This window comes from Centruroides sculpturatus, unplaced genomic scaffold (genome assembly GCF_000671375.1).
Source record: "Centruroides sculpturatus isolate CEXI.00-Female unplaced genomic scaffold, Cexi_2.0 scaffold39, whole genome shotgun sequence".
Lineage (NCBI taxonomy): Eukaryota > Metazoa > Arthropoda > Arachnida > Scorpiones > Buthidae > Centruroides > Centruroides sculpturatus.
Window position 1 is genome coordinate 316,864 of NW_019384314.1, and position 18,673 is coordinate 335,536.

An 18,673-nucleotide genomic window follows, 5' to 3' on the forward strand; every position below is an offset into this window, starting at 1 on the left:
TTAAAAATTTTTTGTTTGTTCCTTCCACTTCGAGTTATCGCGTTTACTGTATTGTGCAAAGTACAGTTTCAATCTCACCGATTTGTTACTGATCAACAGACAAGAAAAGCCACAGCATAAGAATACATTGTGAACCCTATTTGGGAATTTATTTAATAGCTTTTTAATATTAATTTAACAATAATTTCAATTTTGATTTAAGTCTAAAATATATTGATGATAAAAAAGTAGAAAAAAGAAACTGTCTAACTAAATGTGAGTTAGAAAGTGGCGCTCCGATACTTTAAACACCACTGAATGGAACATGCAGAACCATAATTTGAATTTGCAATCTCATGATATTATATGAGACGTGGTTCAATCTCAATTCTAATCTATGTTAATTTAATACATTTAGTTCATTATGGATAAGATTAATGCTAAACTAATTTTAAAATTCAAATTAATTCAATTAATTAAAAATTAAATTAATCATGAAAAAACATGTTAGAAAACATCATCTGACAAATAAAAAAATGCTAATGAAAATGCTAATGTTCAGTAAATTAATAATGTTTAGGTGCAATATAAACAAAATGAAAATGAACTTGGATTAGACTGCTAATGGGCTAGAGATGTGTAACCTACATCATCTCTTAGTCAACTGTTAACCCTATCTTTCTGATGGTGCAGTCTATTTATACAAACAGGGCTCTGATAATCAAGCCATGGCAGTATAATTAGAACAGTAGGATAACAGTAAATGTCTGTCCTCTCAATATAGAAGACAGCAGAAAACCATTATGTTTAACTGACTTTTTTCAAGATTTGATGAACCAAAATCAAAGCAGAGAAAAGATATGCACAAGCATAGATGAGACTCCTGGGTCTGTCCTTGTGTAGTGGAATACAAGGGAGATGCTGTGGAGCAAGGCTGAAACTTTTGAAAACCAAAGTTTCATACAAAGCATCAGAATCAAAGCAATCTGGAAGTCCTGAATCAGATGAATGGAAGTCCCATAGCAAAATAGTCCTTAAGGGAAGGAGAAAGAAGAACAGTTGACAGTTGGAATGTGAAATCCTTCACTAACAGAGAAATTAACCAATGTAATCAATGAAATAAAAATTTTAATATTTTAATCTTGGGAGTCTTAGAGGTAAGATGAATGTGGAAGGAGACATGAGAACAGAAAATCAATACAGATTCATCTACTCAGCTGGAAAAGAAAACCAAAGAGAAGTAAGTATAATACCGAATAATTGTACTGCAGAAATGGTAGATTTTGTGGACAGTGGCAGAAAGAGTTTTGCTATGAAATTGAAAGCCAAACCAAGAGATTTCTTTTCAATCCAAATCTACCTACCTACTATAGAACACACAGACAAAGATATAAAAGAAGCCTACTATCAAACAGAGCAAAAGATGCAAACTTGGCCAGGAAAGACAAGAAAGATTGGCTAAATCAACTCTACAATGAAATAAAAAGCCTATACTCAATCTAAAGATTTAAGGAAAGTATATGAAAACATAATCTGATAAGAGAATCAATACTATAAAAGATAATGAGCAATTATTTATTGTGAATTGTCACAATGCTGGACTGCAATTTTTTATCATATTTTTAAATTATTTAATTTAAAATATGTGCTCTCCATCTCAAATTACTATTGTAGTGTCTTGTCCCTGTACATCATACTTTTCCATTAGCAATGGAGTTGTGCCAGTCATCTATCTAACTCCTTTCGGGGAAAACACTTGGAATTGAAAAAACATGACTTCTGGTTTGCATCAGATGTTCAGATATAATCAATCAGGACCTCCTGCCTGTAATCTTTCCATATCTGAATCTTGAATTTCATTTATCTAGCACCATTATCAAAATTAAGAAAAGATAGTCAGATGGACAACACTGGGAATTTATAGGTCTACAATTTTTTCAAATTGCAGCCCAAAATGGGGAAATATGATACTTGAAAAAACAAACAAGAAGGTGGAGTAACTATGTAACATAACTATATGTAAGAGACGACAGAGCTAAATGTGATTTCAAAGAGAACATAGAAAGGGAAGTCCTGGAATTTCTAGAGGCAGAGATTGAAGCATCTCTAAAGAGAAAGAGATAGGAAATCTCCACAAATTGATGGGATACAAGAACTGTTTACATCAAAAGGAACAAAAGACAAAAGCATTTTAAAGACTCTCTTCAATAAAATTCTAGGAGGGAAAAATATATCTGTTGACTGGGCAAGTTCTATTTTCAACCAATACCAAATATAGCAGGGACAATACAATGTGACAAATACAAAATAATAAGCTTAATAAGTCATATCTTCAAAGTGCTGATAAATATCATTCATAGAAGAAATTATAAACATGAAGATATGCAATACACAATTCAAAATAGTGGAGCTAGAGAAACAATAACGTTACTAAGACTGATAGGTAAAAAATTATTAAAAAGAATTATGCTTTATCAACTATGAAAAAGCATTCAATAATGTCAACTACAAGATATTTAAAATATTAGGCAACATAGGAATAGATAGACAATTAATAATTATTGACCAAATATACGAATTTCAGAGAGCAATAGTTAGGATATAGAGAGAGGAATTTGAATGAATTCGGTGATGAAAGGAGTAAGACAAGGATATGTATGGTCTATCACCAATACTATTTAACCTAAATAGCAAATGGATGATGAGAGAGGTACTACAGATGATGATGATGATGATTTAGTAATAATTAATGAATTCATAATTAACAACATAAGAAACACTGATGATATAGTTTTATTGAGTGCCACCAAAAAAAAGTAATGAGGATTTCAAGGGATACAAATGCTGAAGTTGAGCAACAAACCACTCTGGATTCCACAGTGTTAAGAATGAAGATTTTTGAATATCTCAGAAGCTGGATTACTGAATATAGATGCAATCTTGAAATTAAAAGTCAAATATGCAAAGCAAAATCAACTTTCTCCCAATTTCTCACATATCAACAAATAGAAGCCTAAACAGAAGTCTCAAACTAAAAATTCTTAAGATATGGAGCATGATGACTTATGGATATGAGTCTTGGCCTGTCACAAAAGAAATGGAAGACAGAATAAACTCAGTATAAATGTGGTGCCTAAGAAGATGGACAGGTTTAGCAAGACAGAAGATCACAAATTAAGCATTTAAGAGATTTTATGTTGGAAAACAATTAATGACCACCATTAAATAAAGAAAATCTGCATTTGCTGGGCATTTGGCAAGAGGATCTTCAAGCCAATAAATTTTATTGGCTTGAAGATCCTCTATCACCATCTTCATTAAATGAAGATGGTGATAGAGGAAACATAGCCAAGAGGAAGATCCAGGAAGATATGGAGGAATAACATCAAGGACAGGATGGGAACTAATCTGAGAAATGCTCATGACAGGGAAAGGAGTGCATCAGCTGCATTATTGTTATTTATCAGGAATTCAAATTTATTCTTGTGGTAACATCTTTTCAGAGGGTACAACAAGAATAAATTTGAATTCCTGATAAATAACAATAATGATATTGTATATTTATGTGGATATTGATATGGATAGATATTATATTACTTATAGAATGTATCAAAGATTGTAGTACAGTAGACAAATTTTATTTAAGTTGTTTGTAAAAAATTCTAATCAACATAAAAAAATAACAAATGTGGTCCACATCAAAAAACAATTTCTTCAAAACTACTGCAAGTGCAGATAGACAATAGGTACAGTACATATTGCAGCAAAACTTTACATGGAAAAAACATGACAATAATCAAAAATAATTTTAAAAACTTACTTTGAAATCTAATTTCTGGCCTTTGTACTTCGGTGACTTATCTAGTTCCTCCTTTGGAAACGTTAAACACAACCTTCTGTTTTGTTCGGAATTATTCCTTTGAAAAGAAAAATGTATTAAAATTGATCAACAAAACTATACTTAATAATATGCATTAATAATTAATAAGAATCACTAGGGGAACAATAGTTAGTTCATTTTATCAAAAATTCATATTAACAATTTCAGGTTCTAACTCAAAATGGAACATTTATTACAGTACCACTTTGCTTTTTACACTTTTCAATGTGAATAATAAAATCATTATTGAAAATAGGGTTATTTCTTGAAGACTGTGAAGGTAATTTACAGTTCAGTTTAACAAATTGCAGTAAAATTTTTGTTTGTTGTATTGCATGAAAATTATTGTTGTAACAACAGCATTTTGTCAGGGCAATGGCAAAATTTGTTTTAATGCAAGAATTTGCTTTATTGGCGTTCGTATTAAGAGAGTTGACTTTAGTAAATTTAATGCTTCTGTACTAAAATTAGTAAAAATAAAATGTTTATACATGCCAAAGTTTTAGACTTTGAATAATGATATTTAAATAAATGAAATGAATATGTTTCAATTAAAATAAATGTAAAGAAGTTGATTGAAAAAGACAGGTGAAAACCAAAATTGTAAGATATGTTATGTGCTAGATGATGTCTTCTAAAGTGCCAGCTTGGGCACGCATGCTATAAGACCACCACCCCTTAATTGTACAAAGGTCAGTAAAAAACTAATTCACAATCCCAATAACATTGCCATTTGTAATGTCTGTAGCATGAAATTTGGAATTTAGCACACTTATTCTATTAGCTTCCAAACAAGCATTAACAGTTGTTTAATTGATGGCCACATTTTTTTGGGGATCATCAGGGCATCATCTTCCTTGAGTTCCTGGAAAGTGGGACCACTATTAACAAAGAGTGTTATTATGAATCATTGGAGAAGCTGAGGTGTGGCGTCAGAACTAAAAGATCACAATTACAAGCCAACATCAAACTGCAGCATGATAACACAAGACCGCATTTGCACAGATGACAGTGCAGAAAGTGACACAGCTAGACTGGACACTGGTGCCACAACCAGTATCAGAGTTTTATCTGTTTGGTTGTCTTAGGGCACATGTATTTCAGAGTGATGCAGAATTCAGTGTTTTGATGGACAACCTCCAAAGTTTTACCAACATGCATTCATGTCATGGAAACAATGTTGGCTGCAATGTAGTGAAGCCAATAGATCTTACCTAGAATGATGCTCTCTGAAGCCAAAGTCCAAGGCTGCTATCCATCAACTCTCATGATTCAACCTTTGAAACTGAGGAGTTATAAGCAATTGTGCATTTCTTATTGACTGACCTTTGTAATAAGGAGTAATACATGCCATGAGTACTGTACACCATGTATTTTATTATGAACAAAGCAATGATATAACCAGTACAGTTTGCTATGCAACTCTACAGAAACAAAAATGATTCATTCTGTTACCAAAGGACTGAAATCTTAGCAGTACGTAACATTTTTGTAAACATCCACACCCCGTAGAGCATTTTAACAATTATCTGCATATCCACCTAACCATATCAGTGTTATGTAATTTAGGGACAGCCTCTGTTTATAATTTGAAATTAATTGTGTTGGTTGGCTATGCACAAGGTGGATAAATGAGGAAAAAAATTATGGAATGTAAAAATTTTAATTAAAAAACTATCTTAAAAAATTAAGAAAGAAAATTTTAAAAAGCAAATGTGTTTGCACTATAATGGAACTGGTTATGCCATCATTATTATTGTCTGGAATAGAAATCACTTTAAAAGGACTATAAACACAAAAATAATTAGGAAAATATTTAATATGTATGTAACTACTCTCAAAATATTTGCATATTATGAGGAACTTATAACTTAAAATGTGCTTTAAATCAACACACTAGAACCTTTTTATATCCGAGTAAGAACAAATTTTAGTTAAAACTAATGTTTTTGACCAGTACAATTAGAATATGGAATGCATCGAACAACATGTTTAAAATTATTTTAAAAATTTAAATGTTAGAAAATAATTTTTAGCTGTATATGCTACAACAGTGATAAAAATATCCTTACAATCATCACAAATAAATAAAAGACATAATTAATGGTGTAGAATGTGCTAGTGTTGCTCTCGTGAACGATTTGTGGATCCGATGTATACTAGATCATGCTGGAATCTGTGGTCTCTGAGAGGAACCATAAAGACACCTGGCCCAACTTTCCTCAGTCCTGTCTTTGTCATTGCACAATAGTCCATATACTGTGCTAGATCTCTTATAGGCAATCTTTGTGTCTTTATGGGTGTTGCACCACCATGTGTTACACAATCACAATCACAGCATCAACCAATCGTTGATGCTGTGATTATGGGTGTTATTGGGCTTTACCTGTGTGTTGTGAGTATGGCGCGCAGTTAGCAGCTTGGCATATGTGCGCAATAAGTTATGTACCATGCTTCTACCATACCTGTGCCTTACTGCTATGTTTTCAATGCATTTCCAATTCTGCCACTGTATCCTCCCATCTAGTGTGGTGCATGTATGCCCTTCTAGTTAGAGCTCGGAATGCAGAGATCTTATAAGAAAAAGGGTCAGCAAAGTTTGACAGAATAAATATTGGTATGTAGCAAGGTTTGTAATGTATGCTGGTTTGCACTCTGCCCACGTCCAGGCAAATGTCGACATCTAGGAAATGCACGTTTGTGTCACTCTTCTGCTCTAGCTTGACGGTAAGGCCATATGGGTTGTTGTTCATGGAACCTATGAAATCATTTACATTGGGCTCAGCCTTTCAAAGAATGAAGATGTCATCTATGTACCTTTTGTAGACTAGGATGTTTGGTACGAACAGAGGTATGACCTTTTCCTCCAACTGTCGAACCACCAATTCGCACAAGTCCCCTGAGAGGGGGCTGCCCATAGGTACACCCCATTTTTGTAAATATGTACTGTTATTGAAAGGGAAGAATGAGGTATAACATAAGAGGTGCATTAGCTCCAATATATGTTGACATTGTATACGCGCCCCTTTGCAGCTTAGTAACAGATCCCTGAGTGCACAGAAGCATGGTTGTATTTTAATCAGAGTATAGGGAGACAAAATCCAAGACGGTAATGCATGATACATCTGTTGCATGCTTAACTTGCCGTAAAATATCAATTAGTTCATTGGAGTTCTTGACATTCCAATTATACCCCTTTAAGCTTTAAGATATAAACGTGCACCGCATCATCAAGCAACCTACTAGACCTAGATTTATCTAGAATGGGTCTCAGGGAAGGTATCGGTTTGTGTGTCTTTGCAAATGCAAATAGCCTAGGAGTATCCAGTGAGGCCAAGGGAGTTTGTGTGAATTGTTTCACTTGAACCTGTTACCTGTTTAGATATGCATCATTGACGGGTTCACATGATTATGGTCAAAAACGTTAGTTTTAACTGAAATATGTTCTTATTGGGATATAAAAAGGTTCTAATGTGCTGATTATCCTTCCCAGTGATTCTGCGAGAAGTTGTGCTTTAAGTACTTTAAATCTTCAATTAAAACTTGAAGTGAGAGAGAAATAATGGCAGCACTTCTAATTTGCTGGCAGGTGATGTTATACTCATATGATTGGAAGACTACAGATCATATGTCATAGATAAATCTGATTCTGACTATGTGTGATATTTTTCCAATGCATATTCCTTTATAAATATAGATATTATGACATAGAAAATGCATTTTAATCCATTAAATCACAGTCTCTGCACACTTTTGGCTAATCTGCAATCACATGCAATTTTTTTTTATAGAATTGCAAGCATAAGGTTGTGATTTTCCATTGATTTTTTCATACATAACCGTTCTTCCTTGAATTTGACAATTCTGAAAAATCCTGTATTGTGTCTTCTCTGCATATGTAAACTAAAAAATGTATTATGCTGATATTTTGCAAGATATTCTTTTGTTTACAGAACAATTCCTTGATAGTGTGGGCCAATGTGAAATTAATTCAACTGGAAATAAACGACAGGAGGGCTGATGTTACTCAGAAGGACCAGAAAATAATTTTTGTATTTTTCAGGTACAAAATAAAGCTGTGAAAACATTTAAATTGTTGAAGGTTGTAGTACTCTAGGTGAGCAGTTCCCAACCTTTTCTACAGTATTCCTCCTCCATCGAAGATCACATGCAATGGTGCCACCCCTTGCATGCGCACAAGTGTTTATTGCTCTGTATTCAGTATTTATTTTCTTTTATCACAAATGAAATGATACTGGTAATATTTGATTGAAAATATGAAGCAAAAATACAATTGCACTATTAAAAACTACAGATATACTTATCTACAAATGAAATGGGTAATATCTGTATAAATAGAAGTTTATTCCTTCTGAATAAAGTTATAATAATGTAAATTAAAAAAAAATGTTAAGCATATTTTCATAAACTGTAAACATCAATATGAAATTTGAGGTTGTGAATTGCACAAATGATCGATGTTTGGTTCCAACTCTCAGTTCCACACACAGGTCATTGGTCATTCCCCACATTAAGCTGTAAAACTAATGTTTGACAGTGGAATAGTTTGTAACGCCTTCACAGCTGCCTCTCCATTCATAATGCAACACATTTCTACAGTTGCTGAAGGCAATAAATTATTGGCAACAGTGTGCAATTTCTTACATTTAGTGATTTTCATAGCCGCTACATAAGAAGCTTTCAATTCTTTCTGTAATGCAGTGGCATCTTTTGACATTACAGTCTTCTGCTGTTTCAATGCCATCTCTTTGAAAAGAGATGGCATTTCTTTTCAAAGAAAAAAAAAACCTCATGATCTTTATGTACATAATCTTCATGCACCATTTCCAGATGTCTTTCAAGCTTTGCAGGTCTAAGGCTGTCATTGGTGAGAACTTGAAAACAAATGACAAACTGAGGCTGTTGAATGCTGGATTTGCTATGAAAACAACAAAATCTGAACTTGCATCATATTGCCTGCACTTTTTCTTTCCTTCACCAGGGGCTATACTTGGGTCATCAATAGTAATCCTGCTACTATTGCTAGGTTCACTTTGGATTACAGATTCTGCATTACTCATAGTTTTAACTAAAATTTGTTCTTATTGGGATATAAAAAAGTGCTAGTGCATTGATTATCCTTCCCAGTGATTCTGTTCTGTCCATTTTTATCCACATACACTCACTCTTCAGTCATACATAGAACAGAATTGTGCACATCTGCTCACGCCTCCCAAAGGAAGTGCACCTTACTGGTTGGGAATCACTGCTCTAGGCTATCTTATGGAGACATACATTCAATATTGTAGCAAGTTGCAGAACTGCTATGTCATTACATCATGCATAGCTAACATCATGACTATCTCTTCTGGAAATTATGTAAGATCATCATGATATCACAGTAGAAAATTTCTTCCTTATGCAGGCAACCATGTGACAAAGAAAAACCGTAGACAATTGCACACATAAGGTGGTAATTTCCACAGAAGTTTTTGAGGTCTTACGATAAGTAGAAAAATATTTTTACCCTAAATTTTATACAGATGGAAAACAAAGCTAAGTAAATCAGTTTGGTAAAAAAAAAAATGCCTAAAAAATTAGGTATGGAAAATTGTCACTGTTACATGTGATCATGGGTTAAACTAAAGAACCAAAATCCAAACAGGTAAAACGCACCTGCCGTCATTGGCTATTTCTAATGGTAACCTCTTCGGTAGCGAAAAGTCTTCTTTTTTACTTTGGTCTAAGTAGCCTTCGCTCCGCTCTTCATTCCAGCTATTTACAGTAGATGATGTCTTCTCACTGTACCAGTTCTCCACAGGATAGTTTCCCTGGCTGTTATTTTCCAGAGGAATAAAAAACGTGTTGAACCACAATTGGAACATTTTTTCCTGTAAGAAACAGACAAAATTGTTTTAATAAACCTAGTACATTAAAATTCAAGTAATTTTTATTATTGAATAGAAATTTTCATTGGAAAGTTTATACTGCTCAATAGCTCTTCTATAGAATTTTCAAAGAAACAAAGGAATACAATGTTTCAAACTAAATATGACATGATGATACTTTCAGAATGTCTTAAAACTAACAAATAAAGAATGAATCATTTATTAATATAATTCTGCTTTTTACACATTGTTGGATTGTTTAACCTTCCTTTGAGCACAAATTGAAGAAATACAGAAATGCTTCAAAATGAATTTTTAAGTATTTTTATAATAATTTTCCATCTTTAAGTACTTTTTACGTCAAAAATAGAAACAAATATAGTAGTAAAAAACATAAATTAATAATAAAATATAAGTATGCAATAAATATAAATTGGAATAAAGATTTGTGCCCATTAAACTTTACCCTGTGCAATTTTTAGAAATATGCAGAGACTTTCTTTAGTGATGTAAAGCCCAATATATTTTTATCTTGAGCACTAGTCAATATCATCTATTTTAAATAACTCTATTTAATATTCAATGGTATGTTTATATTTTCTTGTGGCAAAAATTACAACATGACATGCTGATTATTTATTGAATTATTGTTTTGAAACTGTGTATATGCAATATTAATTTTATATTTTCTTCTTCTTTCTTCCAATACAGATTAATATTTCAGTATAAGTTATACAGTTAGAACAGTTAGTTTTAAACATTTTTCAATATTTGATACAGATTGAACCTCCTTAATCCAGCAAGCTTGGAATCTGGTCATTGCCAACTACAGAAAATGACCTCAAGACCTCTATGGAAACTATCCACATAATAATATGCTTATTCCAGTATTATCAAAGACAGCACCAAGCTTCAGGAAATAACACAACCATTATTGCTTCCAAACAAGGTTTTATTGTTTCATGTAATATAAAGACTAAAACCAAAAATACTTGTAGTTCTGTAGTTCAGATTACATCAGAAGTTAGCAAGGTTTTCATGATCAACACAGTTTTCAAGGTATGCAAGGGTATTAGGGTTTCTATGCTCATTTGGTATGCATGCATCAGAAACAGATGAGATGCAGAAAAATAATTTTTATCATTGGAATGAGTTATTAACAACCTTCTTCAATCACTGTTGCAATATAGCTTGCTTCTGATACTTTGGTTTTTCTTTAATTAATTTTATTTGAATTAAATGAGCAGGCATAACAGATCAACAAAGTAGTGGTGGCAGATCCAAAATGTGCCAGTCCACAGAATTCCAGATTTAAGAGGTTCAACCTGTAGTTGATTTATTTATATTTTTTGTGATTTGTTTTGCTTTCTTCGTATTTGTTCCATTCAAGCATTTAAGGGTGACTCATAAAGTGAGTTTTCAATATTCATAAACCAATAATAGAATAAACTGATAATACAGTGTCACTAATATTATTTTTCAACAATATCTCCTTGTTGTAAGATATGCTAAGTTTTTCCATTCCGGATGCATGAACTGTACACATTCCCTTGTGTCAATCATATTATGGTGGCACATTTTTGGGATCTATCATGAATGAAATTTGTCCTAAAGAGTAGTCTTCAAGAGGGGAAATTTTTGGGTGCCAAATTCAACTATATAGATGATGATCTAATGCTTTCCAATACAACTTATTCAGCAAATTCTGAATCTGCTTACCATGAACTTTGGTATTATTAGAGGAAAATCATATCACAGCATAGACCAACACTTTTCCTGCCAATAAATTCTATATTTTGGACTTCATGCATCTGCATACTATTAGGGATGTCCCAATACTGCCAATACCATATTGATACTTTTCTTTGATACCAAGCACTTTTTGAACTCAATACTTTTGGTCCAATACCAATACACACATCAATACTTTACTTTGGATATTGAATCTGGTATCATTACATTTTTCACATGCAGGTAAGTTCTACCTGAAACCAGATTTTGCAGCCAAATCAGACACTGAAATGGAATTTTACACTATTTTTGGTTAAGTTAAACTCATATAAGACACTGTTTTATCTCTTCACCAATGATTTCTTATCTACCCCATTCCATGTATACTAGTATTCAAAGAACCCATCAGCATTGGCTCTTTGAAGACAATCAGAGACTGTGGTCTCTGAGTACTAGTATTCAGCTATATAGCAGAATCTGGTAGTCTTTTGTGAACATAAGACATCATATGCGTGTAAATTGAAGTACTGACTGATGCACTGACTTCTGAATAGCAGGGATTCAATACCCTGGAGTAAGCAACAAAATATTAATTACTGTTCTGGGACCCAACAGCCTGCATTATAAAATGAGTACAGTAAGTTACTTTCTCAGAAGTAAAAACAACTGAAAGGTGATGCAACAGACTAAACATCGATATCCAGTTTTGATACCTGATGCTGACACTGGCTGGTATTAATACTTTAAGAGAAGCATAAGTGATAGTATGTAAGGATATCCAATACTGATACTGGTATTGGATATCCCTACATGCTATCACTTGTGCTTCTCTTGTGCATTCTTCCTTGAATCACATGGCCACAAAATTCTGTATCACCAGCATTCGAAATTTAGGCAATTCTAAAAATTTTAACTTCAAAAGCATGTAGAATTTTAATCAGTAGACTTACACATCAGTTGAGATGTTAATTTGTAGCAAAACACACCAAATTTTATCCAAATCACTCATTTTATTTGATGTGAGTGCCATTGATGATATGGTAACCATCTCACCTGAATTTCAATTTATTGTCAAACTGGAAGCAGTATATCTTCTGTCACCTCAGTAATTGTGATAATGATTTGAGTTTTGAGTTTCAGTGAGATTTGTAGACAAGGATGGAATAAACACCAGATCTTTCATGAAACTTCTAAGAAGCAAATATCTAGGATTTCTTCAACAAATATTTCTTAGGTCAGTGAATTGGTTGAGCAGGACCAATAATATGGCCCAGATTTGATATCTCTAGATTATTTCTTCTGAAGTTTTATTAGCATGTTCAGTGCCAAAGATACATTGGAGTGTCCTGTACTGCTTTGTCCAATATCCTGAGGATATTCATGTGTATCCTCAGTTTGTTTATATTATTGCCAAGTGAAATTTTCTCCTTTGTTTATAAAAAATAGTTTATTTTTGATGAGACAATGTCTCATCTATAAAATCACACTGCTATCAACAGCTGGACACCTTCAATATATGAAGGAGTACATGTCAGGAGTTGCAATTTGGCACAGAGTATTTGATGCCCAAATCATGCACACATAAAAAAACCAGACTTGTAGGCAATCAGGGAACCAAGAACCAGGTCAAAATAAAATACAAACTGGTGACGCTGCTTCTACAAACAGGTGCGAGTGCGAGATTTGTGCATGTGTTGCTCATTGGAAAATTCGAAATGCGAACATTGCAAAATTGAATTTTGACAAATGTGTGACACACGTTACATGTGTATTCTCTTGATCTTGTCATTTTGATTTTCTTGTGTGTTGCTGACACCTCATTTGGATCCCTTTGACCCATTAATTTTACCAAAAATGCCTTGTGGACATGGCCAGCAAACTTTGAACAATTGCGCTCAAAACCAGTGATACCAAAGAAGACCGGAGAATGAGAACAAGACACGTAGTGAGCGTCGAAGTGATCCAGCTTACTGTAGCCAAGAGCAGACCCATGACAACGCAACCCATCGTAACCATGGCAGCAACAAAGCTCGCCATAATCTATGCTAGGACCCCAAGTACAGGTGTTGGCTTTTCCTCATTGGAGTATGCACATTTTTCTCTTTTCCTCAGAAAATAGTGTGTAGTCAAGCCGAGTCTCTGAGACATAGTCTTGTCCCAAAAATGGCCTTGCCATTTTACTTGTTATCATTTATTATGCACTTCAAAGATATATTTCATCCACTGGTTTTGTATTAGTATTCAGTATATTAATGTTTTATTGGTACAAAAATTTGTTTCAACTTATGATTATAAAAAGTGTACTTTTGTTTAAAGTTCTAGTGTTTATTCCATCCTTGTGTGCAAATCCTACTGAACTCAAAACTCAAATAATTGTTACAGTTACTGAGATAACAGCAGACATGTTGCTTTGAGTTTGACAAGAAATTGAATTCAGATGAGGGGTCTATTGTATCACTAATGGCACTCACATCAAACAAAATGACTGTTTGAGGTAAAATGTAATGTATTTTGCTATAAATTAATGTCTTGACTGATTGTATAAGTCTTTTAATTAAAATTCTGTGTTTTCAAAGTTGTAAAATATTTTTTGAATCATCCCACATTTTCCCCAAAGGAATTTCCAAGGAATTTAACTCACAAGGAAGTTAAATTCCTTGGGAAGGTTTTTGAGAAAGTTTATAGTGGCTCCAATATAAATTATTAAAATATAAAATTAAAAAGTTACCTTTTTCATCATTTTTGGTTTATTATAAAATTCAACTTTTATATCACCAATGACTAATAATACTTGTGGAATTGTGAAATTCAGAGATTTGGAACCTTTCTTTAGTTCTATCACAGGCGATTGATACAGTTTCGACTGAAACTGGTACACGACAAAAAACGGACCTGCAGAATAAATAAAACTGTAAATTTTCTGCCAGACTACACATTCATCATGATTTTGTCAAATTAAATGAATAGAAAAGTCATGACAGTGATTTTGAAACTATTAAATTAAAACTACTGTATAACAATTGTAATAATCATATAGAATCCAAGATAATTTAAAACTTTTCTAAAAAAAAAGCAATGCATCAATTTTCATTAGACATAGAAACTTTATAATAATATATGAATAAATAAGACTCACATGTTCCTCCATTAAAGGTGGGTATGTCCAGTTGGACTGACCTGAGAATAACATTCATTGGTTTGTACTCTAAATTCTTCCTGACTAGTTCACCATAATAATTGACGTACCTCCTCTGACTTGGTATGGTCACGCCCTGTTTTGATATTTAAATTTATATATTATATGAATATGTGTGAAAATTAAAACAAATGTTTTATTTAAAAATTTTACAAGCAAACATTTTATTTTTTCTATTTATAGAAAATCTAAATAAATCATTTCCAATTTTCATTTTTCAGTTGAATTTTTTAAACCACCCATTTATCAAAGTAATTTCATAAAATTCTCAAATGCAATTTTATAACCTTTTCTTATGGATTTGTAGGGTTAAACAGAAATTAGTAGTACATTTAGAGCAGGGTTGTAAACTGGCATCCCGCAGGCTGGATATGACCTGTTAAGACTCTGTATCTGTCACCTGGATGATTTCTTTTCTTAAAATCAATATTTCTAACATTTTGTGGGGATTAAAACAGAAAAAATTCAAATGTCTACTGTTTATGTAAGTCATAAAAACCCAACAATAAAAAAGGCCTTTATTAGAGTCTTTTTTAAATTACAGTATGTTTTGGTTTATCAAATATTGAATATGATCCATGTTTGATATACATATATTTGACTAGACCTTTGCCATGTTTGAGACCACTAATTCAGAGCATAAGCTTAAAATAAAAATCAGCATCTTTTCATTTTAAGCTTAACAAAAATTAGATATATTTGATACACTATCATTCTGATACATCCAAACATATCTGTCATAAGAAAAGCAGTAGCAATGTACAAGAGCCTCTCATATATTTTGTCTTTTCTCACAAAAGATAACTTGTTTTCTTTTGCTTAGAACATTGCACTTTTCTTTAAAATTCTGCAATACAGTATGCTATATCAACTTTATGACAAGTTATTGTGTTCTATTCAATTGTCTAATATTAGCAATTTGAACAAACTATAAAGAGAACCTCAACAAAAACCTTTAATATGCAATTCGATTTTTATTCCCGAGGAAGGTCATTTAAATGGCCAAAAATGTTTGATAAGTTAATAAAAAGCTGCATATTAAAGATTTTTTGTCGCGGTTTGATTATTATTTAACTTCAGTTCGAGAAGAGTGTATAGAGAGAACTGTACAAATTTAAAATAGTGAATGCAAATAGGGAGAGTTCACTTATACTACCTGATTACTAATCGTCCCTGTTCAGGCGCCAGTTGTAAAGTACTTATTATTTTTAATTTTTCTGATACAACGATTGCCAACACAAACTGTGTGCCAGAATATGCCGTTAACCTAATGGGTACTTTATGTGGATTTGTGGTTAATTTGCCAAGCCCGGACTTTCATGTGCAACAAAAGAAATATTTACAAAGTTAGTCAACAATCCAATATTTAATAATAACTCCAATAATGACTATTTACAAGATTAGTAATAATCAAACAACAATTTATTCAAGGAAAATCAGATAATCTCAGATGATGTCTTATATGTTATTAATGTGGATATAGATTCACACTATTTTAAAGTTAGCCTGAATTTACAATTTGAACCTATATCTTAATGCTTGAATTTCTATTATTTAAATGTCTTATGTTAAAATGTTTTCTATAAAGCAATCATCATCATATACATATGTTTGCATTTTTCTTAACTTCTAGTAAAACAAGTGCATTTACAATTATTTATTATTATTAAATTTTCTTCTTAAACAGTAAAATTAATTGTATTAAATGGGGAATTGGTGCAGAAAGAATGCAAACACAATCTAATAAGAATAATCTTAACCAAATTCTTTTCTTGTAATCTGATTAATATAAGCTGTAGTCACTATACTTATATGTTTTTCAGTTTGAAATAAAAAATTGATCAATGTTTATTATATTTATTTAAATCTTATGAACAAGATAACCAATTTAAAGATTCAAATTGGACAATGGATAATGCAAGATCTGAATGATCATTATGAATAACTGTTACCACTCACTTTGTTGCTTTATCCCAAATATTTTGTCATATGAAAAAGTAACAAGAAAATAACAATGAAAACTAAGTCTGTTTATAACAACATTAACTATTCCAAATCAACAGATGATTTGAAAAATGTGAAAGATTTACAAATATTTAATCTGAAAAATTTGAAGATGATCACTAGCATTTAAAGAACAGACAATGTATTGAATATTTTGGTTTCCAAAATAATAATTTTCTGTTCAATTTTTTCTCTCTAAAGTAAAAGCTTCAAAAAAGAAAAAACTTCTAACAATAAAATTGAAGGTGCTGTAATAGAAACAATTAAATTTAACAAATGCTACTCACCAAACAAACCTTTTATTCCAACCAGCAAGAGTACCAGTAATTATAAATCTGTTTCAGGTCTTCTTATAATTAGGTCAAGGATGCTTGTCCAAATTTACATGAAAAAATTAAAATCATGCTGGTTGGAATAAAAGGTTTTTTGGTGAGTAGATTAAAGTGTCCAGCTTTTGAAAGATTTTATTTAACAAATGCTTTTAGTTTGTTTTACGATGTTGAAAAATACACTAAAAACAATGCATTTTGAAAATAATAAATTGTCATTAAGATTTTCATACAAATTTTCTTTTAGAATTATAGAGTAAGAGCATTTAACATGAATCAAAAGTTTGATTTATTATGCATTTGTAGGTACTATAAAAAACCAGCCATAAAATTATATCTATATATATAACCCATTCAACTGTCCGTCTGTCCCGTAACTGTTTGATAACGGACACTAGAGGCGCCCCTATCGTGTGTCATATTTAAAACATTCAAATTAAATTAACAATTTTAATTATTATTTAAATGAACAATATAAATTATTATTATTCATTTGGCCAATAAATTATTATTTGGTCAATATAACAATATAAATAATTCATTATATTTGTAATAGGAATTTATTATTGTCACGGAATGCCTGTAATGTTCACTAGGAGGCGAATAACGAAAACCGGATAGATTTGAACCGCTACGATAAAACGATAAGGTTTGAAATAGTTAAGCTAATTTTTTAATATAATAATAGAAACCTTTCATGGCACGACCAAAGAAATACGCCACTGTGGAGGAACGTAAAGCTGCCGCTGCTTTAAACATGCCTCATAGGAATCTGTAATACTGCTAAAACGCCCACTAGGGGGTGTCCCGGGCTACTAGTTGTATTATATATAAAAAGGGATTAAAGGCTAATTGATAAATTATATTGAATAGTTGGTTTCATTATGGCATTATATACACAGAGCTTATAAAGCATTTTTTGAGAAGAAAGTTTGCCTGTCTGTTCTTTATGCATTTGAAGATGATACAAGCAAATTTAGAACTTTCTAAAATGAATCCTCTCATTCAGGACAAGTCATTGATTTCTTTTTGTCCAGAAAAAAATCTCTTCTCTATCTACACTAGAGCATGCTATCTGACCAATGAAACTATGGCATTCTGTAGTATTACAAGACTATTGATCATCATGCTGTATTTCCATGGATTGACCAGCATGCTGCATATAACTGGGGGAGACCAGTATGCTGGAAATCCCAGGGTTATCAGCATGCCAATTAAACTGCAACTAAAAAATAAAATTAATCAGATGTAACAAAAGTTTTTGTTAATTAAACATTAAAAGAAAACATTCTTCCAGTACAATAAAATAATAACATTGTAATTTGACTAAGGGAAAAGAGTTTTTGTTTACAGAGCAATAAAAAAATTAGTGGCTTATTGACATTAACAGTAGTTAGTGTGGGCTGCACTAACAGTCTACTCTGACCTTGAAAGATAGCACTTTCCTCTCAAAATTCATACATAGAAGATGTTGTAAGGAACCAAGTCCGAGCATTATTTTTATTTACTTTTATTTTTGCTTTTTATTATATTTTTGTTTGGGGTTTATGTTTTGTTAGGACGAAGGTTTCCTCACCATTCACCTTAGAAACTTAAAAATAAAAAAGAAACCAACTCACCAATGAGAGAAAAGCGCCGTAGAAAAAACTCATGCACCCTTGCGCTC

The 18,673-nt window shown here is 32.1% G+C and overlaps 1 protein-coding gene across 1 annotated transcript in view; it reads right to left on the reverse strand.

Moving 5' to 3' along the window:
- Window positions 1–18,673, reverse strand: part of LOC111622749 (phosphatidylinositol 3,4,5-trisphosphate 3-phosphatase and dual-specificity protein phosphatase PTEN-like) — a 110,620-nt gene that overhangs the window by 4,755 nt on the left and 87,192 nt on the right. Inside the window, exons 5-8 of the mRNA XM_023365175.1 lie at window positions 14,615–14,750; window positions 14,207–14,370; window positions 9,536–9,750; window positions 3,800–3,896 (exon numbers count right to left, since the gene is read on the reverse strand). Of these exons, the coding sequence (XP_023220943.1) occupies window positions 3,800–3,896; window positions 9,536–9,750; window positions 14,207–14,370; window positions 14,615–14,750 (612 nt within the window). The remainder of the gene's footprint in view (window positions 1–3,799; window positions 3,897–9,535; window positions 9,751–14,206; window positions 14,371–14,614; window positions 14,751–18,673) is intronic.